Source organism: Amphiura filiformis, chromosome 16 (genome assembly GCF_039555335.1).
Source record: "Amphiura filiformis chromosome 16, Afil_fr2py, whole genome shotgun sequence".
Taxonomy (NCBI): Eukaryota; Metazoa; Echinodermata; class Ophiuroidea; order Amphilepidida; family Amphiuridae; genus Amphiura; species Amphiura filiformis.
In genome coordinates this window covers 46,730,185-46,742,920 of record NC_092643.1, presented here as the reverse complement: position 1 = coordinate 46,742,920, position 12,736 = coordinate 46,730,185, and the positions used below count along the sequence as shown (strand labels likewise).

At 38.4% G+C, this 12,736-nt stretch overlaps 1 protein-coding gene across 1 annotated transcript; it reads left to right on the top strand.

Annotated features, from left to right (window-relative positions):
* The first annotated feature begins 234 nt into the window (after positions 1–234).
* On the top strand, positions 235–8,061 carry LOC140136093 (cilia- and flagella-associated protein 418-like). Its single transcript, XM_072157799.1, has 5 exons — positions 235–446; positions 4,724–4,793; positions 6,307–6,443; positions 7,044–7,192; positions 7,799–8,061. The coding sequence occupies exons 1-5, from the start codon at positions 343–345 to the stop codon at positions 7,903–7,905; spliced, it is 567 nt and encodes a 188-aa protein (XP_072013900.1). The 5' UTR covers positions 235–342; the 3' UTR covers positions 7,906–8,061.
* Positions 8,062–12,736: the final 4,675 nt, after the last annotated feature.

The window sequence follows — 12,736 nt, the reverse complement described above, 5'->3', positions numbered from 1 at the left end:
TCAAGGTTACCCTCATTCAAATAGAATGAAAAAATTACATCTTTATGTGAATAGTTTACTTATTTTTAAGTCTTTTAAACTTTTTTTGTTTAGTGCAACATTCATTTAAAATTATTTGTTTTATTTTTTAAGGTTTTTTTCCTAAATATTTGTTTGAACGTCAAATCTGAAGTAACTTATCTGTATATTTATGAGCTTTAAAGAGGTCAAGGTTCGAACGGCAAAGTTCAATTTTCTGTACACTGCTCGTCGCTTAGGACGCTGTTTGTCAAAACAAGCTGTAAACATTTAGAAAATACCTAGTTTTGAGTTTAAAGCAAGTAATTTGATTAATTTTCAGAAATGGCTGATGATATAGATGACTTATTAGATGAGGTCGAAACAAAATTCTGTGTCAAAGGCAACGAAAAAAAGGCGAAAACTGTGTCATCAAAACGTAAACCAATGTGAGTCGAATGTCATGTAATGTATTGAATAAAATGTAAAGCTTATCCTACATCAAATACATGTAAATTGTAATGATCTGTATTTTTGTAAATAGATAAGTTAATGTATCACTACAGTATAGACCTTTTTCTCAGACGTCATGTCATCAATCAATCGATATTGGATCCAGCATTCACTTCATCAACAAATACTTCGCCGGCGCGCGCGATCAACTTTGCGCGACGCTAGGCGTCCTGCGCGATTATTTATGAGTCACGCAATGATGTCGGGCATTGCCATTGATGATGATGCACAGAATTAGAGAATGCAGCTACATGTATGTAGATTACGTGCGATACATGGTATCATACTGATTGTATGGGAATGTCATCTGAAGTGTATGAAAGTATTAATAGATCTGATATTAGCTGGATTTGTATGTCTTGTGACACCCCAAACTACTCCTCATCAATCCTTGATACTTACCTGAGTGAATCTGACAATAAATTTCAAGCGTTATCAATCATTGACAGTTCATCGGACGCATTTACATGTAGTTCAGTTAATGCCAGTAACCTTGGAAGTCCGTCAACCACAACCAGTGGCCCTACATCGCACAGTCGCTCATCCATTGATTCTGAGCCCAATCCTGGCTCTCCTCTTCAACAATCTTCCCCCATTAAGTCCAAGAAAAGGAGGAAAAATGATCCTAGACCTTTGAAGGTCCTCTCAGCCAACTTACAAAGTCTGCATGCCAAAAGGAAACATTTTGGGAAGCAGTTGAAAGTTGCCAGCCTGACGTGTTAATAGCAAATGAAACCTGGCTGAAACCATCCAAGTTAAGTTCTGAAATGATGCCTCCTGGATACAATCCCCCCATCAGGAACGACCGTGCCGATGGCCATGGAGGTGTATTACTTGCTACCAAAAATGACATCATTGATGGTGAAATCAAAATTAATGGTAATTGTGAGCTAGTTGCAACTAAGATCCAGCTGTATGGTCAACAACCTCTCATTGTTATGTCAGCGTATCGACCACCAAATCGTGATCTTGCCTCGCCCAGTCCCTGTGCCAGTCTATTCGACATGTCGTCTCTAGCAACCCGTCAGCTGTAGTCTGGCTCAGCGGGGATTTCAATCTTCCGGACATAGATTGGGACACATCAGCTATTGTTGGCCACCAGTACAGTCTTGCAATGAAAAATTGCTTTCTTTCTACATTCAGCGATTTGGGTCTAACACAAATTGTTGACTTCCCGACCAGAGAGGAAAACACCTTGGACCTGTTTCTTACTAACAGACCAGCCCTCGTCAGCAAGTGTTTGCCTATGCCTGGTGTAAGCGACCACGAGATGGTTCTTACATTGTCTGACATCCGTGCCAAAAGACAAAAGCCAGTCCGCCGCAAAATCCTCTTATGGAAGAAAGCTGATATGAGCAACATCAAGTCAGAAATCAACACCTTTGGCAGTCACTTTGTCGCTTCCAATTCAACTGACACAGATGTCAACGACCTCTGGGAGCAGATAACAACCTTCCTCCTCAACATCTTGGACTCGATGGTCCCTTCCAAACTGTCTTCTACAAGATTCAATCAACCATGGATCAATCGCCACATCAAGGCCTTATCCAGGAGGAAGAAGAAAGCGTATACAAGAGCCACCAGATCAAAGGATCCAAAAGACTGGACCCGATATAAGGACCTCAAGAAACTCCTGCAAAGAGACTGCAAATCAGCCTACCACAACTACATCGGTGACATGCTGTGTGGAGAAGGAGATAGCAACCCTAAAAGGTTCTGGTCCTACATCAAGAGCAAACGATGCGAGAATTCCGGTGTTGCGCCACTGATGAAAGACGGTGTCCTGCAAAGTGACAGCACAACTAAGTCAAACATGCTGAACGATCAGTTTGCTTCTGTCTTCACCAATGAGGATGCATCTGATTTACCAGATCTTGGCATCAGCCCACACCCACCAGTACCATCTTTCTCCATCGACACTGAAGGTGTTAGGAAACTCCTTGCCAACATCAAACCCCACACAGCCAGTGGTCCTGATAACCTGCCTGCCTATCTTCTTAAAGAAGCAGCAGATGAGCTTGCACCAATTCTGTGCCTACTCTTCAACGCCACCGTCCATCAAGGAAAGATCCCTCTTGCATGGAAATGTGCTGACGTGACTCCTATCTTTAAGAAGGGTGACAAACACAAACCTGAAAACTATCGCCCAATATCGCTCACATCAATTGTCTGCAAAACAGCTGAGCATATCATCCACAGCCAGATCATGCAACACCTCGATGCACACAACCTGCTAACTGAATGCCAATTTGGATTCAGGAAGAAGCGTTCCTGCGATTCACAGCTCCTGCTAACAATTGACGACCTGGCCAGAGGACTGCGAGACAAGCAGCAGCTCGATGCAGTTCTCCTTGATTTCTCGAAGGCCTTCGATCGTGTACCTCATGAACGTCTTCTTTTGAAGCTCCATCACTCACGGGTCCGAGGCCAGCTACTCTCTTGGATACGAGACTTCTTATCAGGGCGCATCCCAGAGTGTGATTCTTGAGGGGAAAAGAGCAGCGTCGCCAGCGTAACTTCAGGGGTGCCCCAAGGCACTGTTCTGGGACCCCTGTTGTGCTTGGTCTTCATTAACGACCTTCCCGAGTGTGTTTAAATCAAGTATCGACTCTTTGCTGATGATGCCCTCCTGTATAGACCAATCCAATCCCAAGATGACATCACTGCTCTTAACCAAGACCTCACCAACCTTCAGGAGTGGGAGAAGAAGTGGTTAATGCAATTCAACGCTGACAAATGCGAAGTTCTCAGAATCTCCAACAAGCGAAGTAACATCTTGGGTGCAACCCCGTACTCAATCCATGGGACTGCACTCCGAACTGTTGATGAGGCAAAGTATCTGGGTGTCACTATCCACCGTAACCTCAGCTGGAAGCCGCATGTTCAGAACATCTGCAACAAAAGCAACAGCACCCTCGGCTTTCTCCGCCGCAATCTGAGGAAATGTTCCCCAAAGATCAAGGAACTGGCCTACAAGACATATGTTCGTCCCACACTGGAATATTCATCTAGGGTGTGGGATCCACATACGGAGGACCTGATTGCCCAGATTGACATGGTCCAACGGCGTGCTGCTAGGTTTGTGACGGCCGACTACAACCAACAGAGCAGCGTAACCCAGATGCTACAAAGTCTACAATGGCAGACACTCTATGAACGTAGGGCCCACAGCAAAATCATCATGCTGTACAGGATAGTACATGGTCTTGCCGCCATTCCTGCTGCTCCACCATACTTGTTCCCATCTTCATCAGACCAGACTAGAGGCCACAACCAACAGTTCAAACAACAACACTGCAGAATCCTGTCTTATCAACACAGTTTCTTCCCAAGTGCCATCTGTATCTGGAATTCACTACCAATCACTGTGGTGTCAGCTCAGTCACTGGATATTCTCCGGAACCGTCTGGGACCACTCACCCTCCGATAGTCTGCCACAGGGTCATCTTTTACTTGCACCATGTTTTAAGTTATCTGCACATTTCGTTGAAATTTGTTCCCGTGACCAAGCACCTTTTGCACCCAAGTACGACTATACTCCACTACGGAGGGATGTACTCAATGGAAGAAGAAGATTGTTCGGCTTAGTAAAGGAGGTGCCGATGTGATGATGATTAAAAAATGAGAGAACCCAACTTCATATTTACTCTATAAACTGCGCCAAATCGGATTCGGAAGCATTCAAATTAAATTAGGGGGTTGGGTCAATCATTTCATTTCGGTTTTAATGGACTTTTTTTCTTTATCAGCACGCCATGATGATAGTACTATTCAGCAAATTACTTCAGCGGTGTGTTTCGTTTGATAACAGTGTAATAAAAAGAACTAGGTCACATGATACTACGCAGCTTGACCAACGCATGGGGTGACGATGTGACAAAGACGTTATGATTCAACTAGCCAATCAGAACCCAAATTCCATATATGCCATACATTATAAACTGCTCCAAATTGGCAGACCGCCGAAGTCAGTGAAGAACTGTGCTGAAAACTATCTCCTGAATTCACTTGGTTGTCAGATGCTTGATTGGAATGGAAACTATTAAGAAAGCTGGGCCAGTAAATTTACTATATACGGTACAAGGCCAGTAGCTTTGAAATCTCACTGATCCAGAGGGCCAGTAGAAAACAGAAACCCAGGCTGAACCCTGTTTTTCATTGTGTAATATCATTAATTTGTAGCACTTAAATCCTTTTTGTCTGCAATTTATAGAAAGAAGACAGCAGTAGATGATGACCTGAATGATATGATCAACGATATTATAGATGAACCAGATCTAGATGTGAGTTGTTTGTTTGAATTATAAGTAGGCTGGGATGTCTAGAACAGTCACACATAAAGAGTTTGGCAAAATGCTAACCTTGGCTTCTAGGGTTCATACCACTAAATCCGCCTGTGAAGCGGTTTCCGGTAAAAGTTTATCACGACTATAGTCCCAACTTTGCATAAAAAATGTGCAAAATCGGTACAATATTAACAAATTTAGTGTTGCAAATCATGTTTTGCTAGAACTTGTGAATGTGATCTCTACTAATTTGAACAGAAAACGCAAAAATTTGAATGATGTTTACGATGATGAGCGCATGAACACACGAGGTCAAAACGCGGTTAGCAGTCAGACGTAAACACGGGAAAATCGGGTCTTTTTATATAGCGCTATTTTTCTCAAAAAGTAGACCTAAAATATGGTGTCATTTTCAGATATGTTATGCAGAATTTTGTTCTGATTAAGATGATATCAAATATATATTTCAAAGTAAGACGTAACTCGACTTATAGCCTAAAACGTGACCCCTATTTTGCACGTAAAGTCTATGGAAAGATATTTGGTGGCATGTACCCTCTATGAATACCCGGTACTCTACTCTCTCTACGGTAATTGTTTATAGCTGCTGCCATGCATCTTATCATCTCGTATAATATATAGGCGACATCATTGCCCTCGTTGTTTTACATCATTCACTAGCATTGAAAGGTTGATGCAAAACATGTACACGCAGAACTGTGTTATATGTCTCATATTACAAGGCTAAGAACCAATATGATTGCAGAAACTTTCTCAATTGTTTAAGAATATGTTTTATAATATATCATTTGCTTAAGAATGACCTAGGCTATGTGCGAACAGGTTCTCGAATTTAACCTCAGTGACTTCATGCGCGCACTGTTCGATACGCCACTGAACCTACTGATTAACTACTAAGTAAAAGTTCATAATCAATAGGTTTCTGTAAAAGTGGAAACTTTTGCACTTCATTTATTTTTGCGTTACAAGCTGCTACCACAGAAATAACTACGCGCGAATTTATTCATTTTGTGTTTTATAGGTCAATGTAAGGAAATTTTGATTGCAAATTTAAAAACAAGGTAAACAGTTTGGCAAAGTGTAAAAAATTAATCGCACAAAAATTCAATTTCTACAGTATAATTAAGAGGTTAGACTCTAGAAGAGTACAGATGATTTACTTCCAGTCTTCCACAAGGACCTAATTATCTTGCCATTCACCTAATCAACTTTGATTCCTTAGTACTTGATGCTTGTTTGGGATCTTTGCAGAGTTTTGTGCTGATCACACTCACTTTATGCTATGTGCAAAACCTTAGTAACATATGGTGCCAACTAATTGTTAGATTTGTGTACAATTTATGCCCCATGCATAGCAATCCAATGGTGAATTTATTAGGCATGAGCTCAGTCTTTGGTTATTACTTACCTATACTAATTTCTACCAAACAATATACACATTGAAATCATAAGTCATTACCAATATGATTTTTTAAATTTTCCTCTTTAGGATGACCTCCAACCTGGTCCAGTTGACATGGACAAGAGGGTCCGTAGTTCATCACAAAGCCAAATGAAGAAATGTCTATCAGTGTTTCTAGGTGGTAGTTCAGCCAGTGTAGGTGCTGCCAGTGCCACAACTCAAAGGTAATGCAAAATGGGCTATTCCACTTGAAAAACCATACACCCCCTATGACAGGATCTGAATCTTACACAAAGGGAGTGTGGAATTCAAACCTGAATGAGTAACCCCATTTCAAATCTTAACCCCTCCATGTTTGAAAATATGATGAAAAGTAGCATGTATGCGATCAAGCTAAATGAGTCTGATGTAGATCAAAATAAAAATTCAGTTTTCAATTTCATTTTTAAAATGAGCCATTCTCAGAGCTTTATTTTGCTGGAAACCCCATCATATTTAGACTTAGAGATACAGTAATTTTATTGTTGCTCATTTCTCAAAATCAATATTTCTGACATCCGACTCATTTTACTTGATCACATCACATAATTTTCTTTATTTGGACCAGTTATATTTGCCTGTTTCTTGTCTTGTCTGCTACTGCACAAAATGCCTGGTGTGGCTATGATGTGAAGCTACATGTATATCTCAAATTGAGAAAAATGTATACATGTATCAGTTTTTGCATCTAAACTCTTCACATGCTCTTTGGCTTTGCTCCGTCATCAATTACCTTTTAGGTTACACTAAAAAAAATTTGTCATTTGCTTGTTTTATCTTCACAGAACCTGTGACCAGCTTAGATGCACATCTTGCGATTTTAAAATTGTATACTTTGACAACTATGAATGGGATAAGACTTGTGATTATCTTTTCTTTAGGAACAATGTACCTGATTTTGAAAAACTTCGGGCAAAGTTAAAAATGAAGAAAGGTAAGTTAATCCTATTTTGATTTCTGTTACCCTTTCTTTGATATGGGCTATTCCAGTTGAAATCCATACACTCGCTATGGAAGACATGACCTCAATCTTACACAGAAGGAGTGTGATTTTCAAATGGGGTTACCTGAATGAGGGATTCCATTTGAAATCTACAATCCATGTGTTAAGGTCATGTCTTCCATAGGGGGTGTATGGATTTCAAGGAAGGCCACCAAGGCCATTGCCTGCCCTTTTTCAGTTTTGGCCCTGGTGCCCCAGATCTTTGTCAACTTCCAGGGCATTATCGCTTGTTGGCCTTGGTGTCCTTCTTTATCTTTGCCCAGTGGCCTTGAAAATGAGTAGGGACCGCTGCACCCTTGCCCCCCCCACCCAACAAAAATATTAAAATGCAAGGCCTTGGGCCTTAGTGGAAAGCTACAACCTGTAAAGTGTGCTGAGGCTTGTGCCTGTGCGTAGCCCACTATAAATCACTGCTCTTTTTTTTTCCCCATTCCTGAAGTTGCCTGGGAAGTTAACCTTAGAGTTAGGGATTGATAATCAAGTGAACTGCATTTAGTTATACTTGTGTCTTCTTCTTTTCTTTTCTTTATCACACAGGTTCTAGAGCGTATGCATGTCAATGCAAATGGAGATCTATTAAATCCTTAGTTGCTCTTAGCCAAGACACGGATCTAAAATGGGTTTGTGGCAAACATGCCTCATGACAAACACTATAGCAATAACGTACATGTAGAGTAATTGTTATACAGGCTGTATCAAGGTAATTGGTACCCATCAATTGGTACCTATCAATTTCCAGAATGCAAAGAGATTCTTGTAGATATTTTGAGTCTACACATAAAGTAAATAGAGGAATCTAATGATTCTCAAAAAATGTTGTTATCCCCCCACCTGATTTCTTGTGATTATGGACAAGATTGCCACATGAAAATGCAACATAAGATCCATCTAATATGAAGATTAATACTGTAAGAGGCCATAATACTATAAAACTGATGTCATTTTAAAAGGATCAAATGGGCTATTCCAGTTGAAATCCATACACCCCTATGGAAGACATGACCTTAATCTTCCTCACAGGGGATGTAGATTTCAAATGGAGTCACGGTCAGTCACCCATTCAGGTAACCTCATTTGAATTTCAAACTCCCTGTGTGGAAGATTAAAGTCATGTCTTCTGTAGGAATGGATGGATTTCAACTGGAATAGCCCAATGATGCATTAGTATTAGCAAACTTTTCCAATAAACATAAAAACTGATGAGTACCAATCATTTTGATACAGCCTGTATCATCACCAGTTCTATTAGTCTATGTATGGATAGGTTAGCCTCAGTTTGAGGCGTTTGGGCACTGGGATATTATTTTTTTCCTGATCTCTGTAAGTCTTGTCTACCTACCTCTGCTTTAAGTATATCGAATCACTAGCCCTGCTAGTCATGGTCTAGAAAACCATATATAGACAGATATGACAACCAGAGAAAATTGCTGATCCCAATTTTCATAATGTAACTGCTCTCACAACTACAAGTTCTCAATCTATTATAGGCTCTCTTAGTGATATTTTTCGCTTTGTGGCATATCTCGAACCAAGGCTGTTAATAGGTCCTGTGATAGGTATATCTACATGTGTGCTTGCAATTGTTCTCAAACTTTAGAAACAACCCCTTTTCCTACCTCATTTTGCCAAGTTATATTGCAAAGAGCACCCATTTTCTCAGCAATTTTACAAAATTGTAGTCCCAAACTTCCAAATTGGTTGCTTTTTTTTGTCAGTCAAATGCTATTTGTTTTTAATGCTATGTTTATTTTATGATTGAAAAATTAAAAAATTTATATCTACGCCACAAAAAAAGGTCTTATACATTTTGCAAAAAAAGCCAATGATATGCTTTCTATAATGTGTTACAAGTTGACTGACAACACAATCATGCAATTTGTGTTAGTTTAGTTAAAATTCATTTTCATAAAATGGTAAATAAGCATGTGTATACACACACACCCCTACATGTAGTGTAAAGACTGGGTATTAATGTTCCAACAAGTTTTTGTGCAGAGCTGCCCGTTTGCTTTGATGGACAGTTTCTCAGAACCTGTTGCTTGCAATTTGATGCAAGGATATCATAAATGGGTCGCTTAGAGAGTTCTCACTCAGACTGATTCTCTATGGTGTGTTTATTAGGGGAGGGGAAGTTAATAATGTCAAATATGCTATTGCTGAGAGGCTGTAATAGGCTATTCCAGTTGAAAGCCCTATGGAAGACATGACCTTAATCTCTCATACAGGGAGTGTAGATTTCAAACGGAGTAATCCATTTAGGTAATCCCATTTGAATTTCACTCTCCCTGTGTCTTCCATAGGGGGTGTATGGATTTGAACTGGAATTTGATTTTCTCCCACTGATGTTGACTTCAATTTTGGTATAATTCATTATGTATGATTAAATATGTCTATTTATTTCTTCATAGTATGATCAGTTCTTATAAATTGATGACATTATACGTTGATCAGCTCGTAATAGGTGGGAAATGTTAGGCTTTTATCACTACGCCGAAAAGTAGACCCACGTTAAGAGTGATATTAGTTGACCTGACTGATCTATTGTGTGTTGAAGAAAATAGGTAAACTATAGGAGTTGAATTAATAATTTGTGATGCTTCTAGCGAGATGTCAGAAGACAATTCTCAAAATAAAATATTGTGATATTAATCTGCGATGTTATAAGGCCCACCTATTACGAGCTGATCAGAGTATAAGCTTCTTGTAGAGTAACCAATGAGGTAGAACTAAAGAGTACCAACTCCTCCATATTTGCATGTCGCTCATGGAGGGCACTAGTATACATTTGGATTATTTCGCTATATGCCTGGCAAACTTTGATTGAAAGAGTGTTGTTGTTTGCATTCTGCATAATTATGACATGTTAAGTGTCAAAAACATGCGCAAGACACTGTATGAGCAAACCTTTGTAATGCTCAAGTTTAAAGACACTAATTATCATTCCATTTGGGGCTTTAGCCGATAAATTCCAGATGTACACTATTTGCCCTCCATATAGACCACTTGACATCATTGTTTATCAACAAAGGCGAGGGACTGGTCTATCAATGTGCTTGAACAAACCGCTACACTGTTCAATGGCTTTCTTGTACAATATGAAATGTGGTGGGCGATTTAAAATGCATGTGCCCAGAGCAAACTACGATGCGTACACACACTGCAGAGCAAAGAACAATGGAAATTGTCATACATCCGGGCAATGACGTCACATGTCAAGTGGTCTATGGAGGGAGGTTTAGCACACAGGATAATTTTGAGTCGGTACTCTTTGAATGTAACACATCTTCATGGCTTGAATTAGGCATGAATCAACAAATGGATTCAAAGATTCTAGTAAACATATTTGTGTGAATCGAGTTGATTCTCGTAAACTTTTTAGGCCAGCGGTATTTAATTGTGTGTTCCCTGCCTTACTAATAACAAGTGTATTGGGTAATATGCTTTATATAATGTTTTATTTGATGTATTTAATTACTATGACTACATATGGCATGGAGGAGCAGATATAATAAATAGGTTACTTGCTAGCTTAGTGAATACAATCACTAAATATAAAGTTAATATGTCATAAAAATCATGCTGCAGATTGACAGTTTATCATTCTTTCTTATGACTAAATGTTGATTTAAACAATTTAATTTTTTACACTAGCATAATTGAAAGATTTTGTTTGTTTTTGTTTAGTTTTTCTATTTCAAAAGATCGTGCGAAATTGTAAAATTTTAGAATTATTATAAACCATGATCTATGTGTAAGTTCATGTTCTTATCTGTCCATGATGTTATAGCTTTTTCTTATCACTTAATTTAAAATACAGCTGTAAATCTTTTCAATAAACTGTAGATTATTATATTTTGTACGAATCCACGCTTCTCTGTATGAAGCCACACTTAAGGGATCTGGAATGAGCGTTTTGACAGTATTTTTGTGGGACATGAGAGCACATCAGACATATCGAATTGCATTCTGAATACGAAGAATGTCTTTCTGATATCAAATAATTTTCATTTTTGAGATTCACGATATAATACAAATTTTATGACAAATTATTAAAATTTGATATTTTTCACATTTTGTTATAAACAGTCCTCGAAGTAAATTTTTATAAATCTAATGATATATTTTTAAAGTGTATGTAGCTGGGAGGAAAAGCCGATGATCAATTGATACTTTTGACCTTTCATATTGAAGATATGGATTTTTTCTCAAAAAGACCTAATTTTTTTTGGTGTTTTGGGGGAAAAAAATCCATATCTTCAATACGAAAGGTCAAATTTTTCAATTGATCGTCGGCTTTTCATCCCACCTACATACACTTTATGTATAAACCATCAGATTTATAAAGTTTGCTTCGAGTACTGTTAAATATCAAAAATATCAATTTTTAATCATTTGCCATAAAATGTGTATTACATTGCGAATTAAAAAAATGAAAATTATTTGATATCAGAAGGACATTCTTCGTATTCAGAATGCAATTCGATATGTCTGATGTGCTCTAACGTCCCACAATAAATACTGTCCAAACGTTCATACCCCATCCCTTAACTGTAGATTTATGCAGAAAATTGTTGATTCTTTGAAAATGACCTACCATTTATTGAATCGACTGGCTATGACAGCAATAGTTTAATGTAGAAAAAAAACGATAGAAGGTACAGATTCAAAAGTTGCGTCCTTATTGGTTTGTGCACATGACAATAACATATATGAACTAAGTTAAAATTGATTGGGGCTTGCTACGTATGGTATTAAAACATTGACCAGGTTGACGAAAGTGAAAACTGATGACATGTATGTGTACAAACCGATAGGGTTGCCACTTTTGAATTTGTACTTTCCATCAGATTTAGTTTCATAACTGGGTTATTTCTGCGTTATTTGGCATCACTGATATCCAAAATGAAAGAAAACATCCTTGCAGTCATTATGGTTTCCTTGATTTTTGAAATTGGGCTATTCCATTTAAAATCCACACTACCCCTGTGGAAGAGTTCCACAGAGGGAGTATATGAGTTTTTAACACAATAGACAATAGGATAACTTCCATTTGAAAAATACACTCCTATATAGTTGTGGAAGATATAGGTATAAGACTTAATACAGGGGGGTATGGGTTTCAAAATGATTAACCCTGACCAATTACATTTGAAAAACATACTCCTCCTGTGGAAGATATTTGCACAATCTTCCAAAGAGGTAGGGTGGATTTCAACTGGAACAGCCCATTGACCCTTGTTTTAGCCGTAAGGTGTGGTCATGTTTCATGAACTGCTAGCTTATTTATTGTGCTGGCTGTAGGTCACATTAATGATATTGTATGCATACATATGGACTAGCTGCTTTACAATCAATTCCTTTAAAATTCAATTTGCAAATCATGTAGTAAATAACCTCAACTCCTACAAAATAATGGAGAAAATATTCATTGAATGAGAGGATTGTTAAATGTAAATTTTTGTTCACCATTCTCAT

What these genes read in the sequence shown, in the direction of transcription:
- LOC140136093 (XM_072157799.1), top strand. Translation starts at nt 343, where the DNA reads ATGGCTGATGATATAGATGACTTATTAGATGAGGTCGAAACAAAATTC. An exon ending in TAGATGAACCAGATCTAGAT is followed by an intron (nt 4,794 to 6,306) that starts GTGAGTTGTTTG and finishes TTTCCTCTTTAG; the next exon opens with GATGACCTCCAACCTGGTCC. An exon ending in GCCAGTGCCACAACTCAAAG is followed by an intron (nt 6,444 to 7,043) that starts GTAATGCAAAAT and finishes TTATCTTCACAG; the next exon opens with AACCTGTGACCAGCTTAGAT.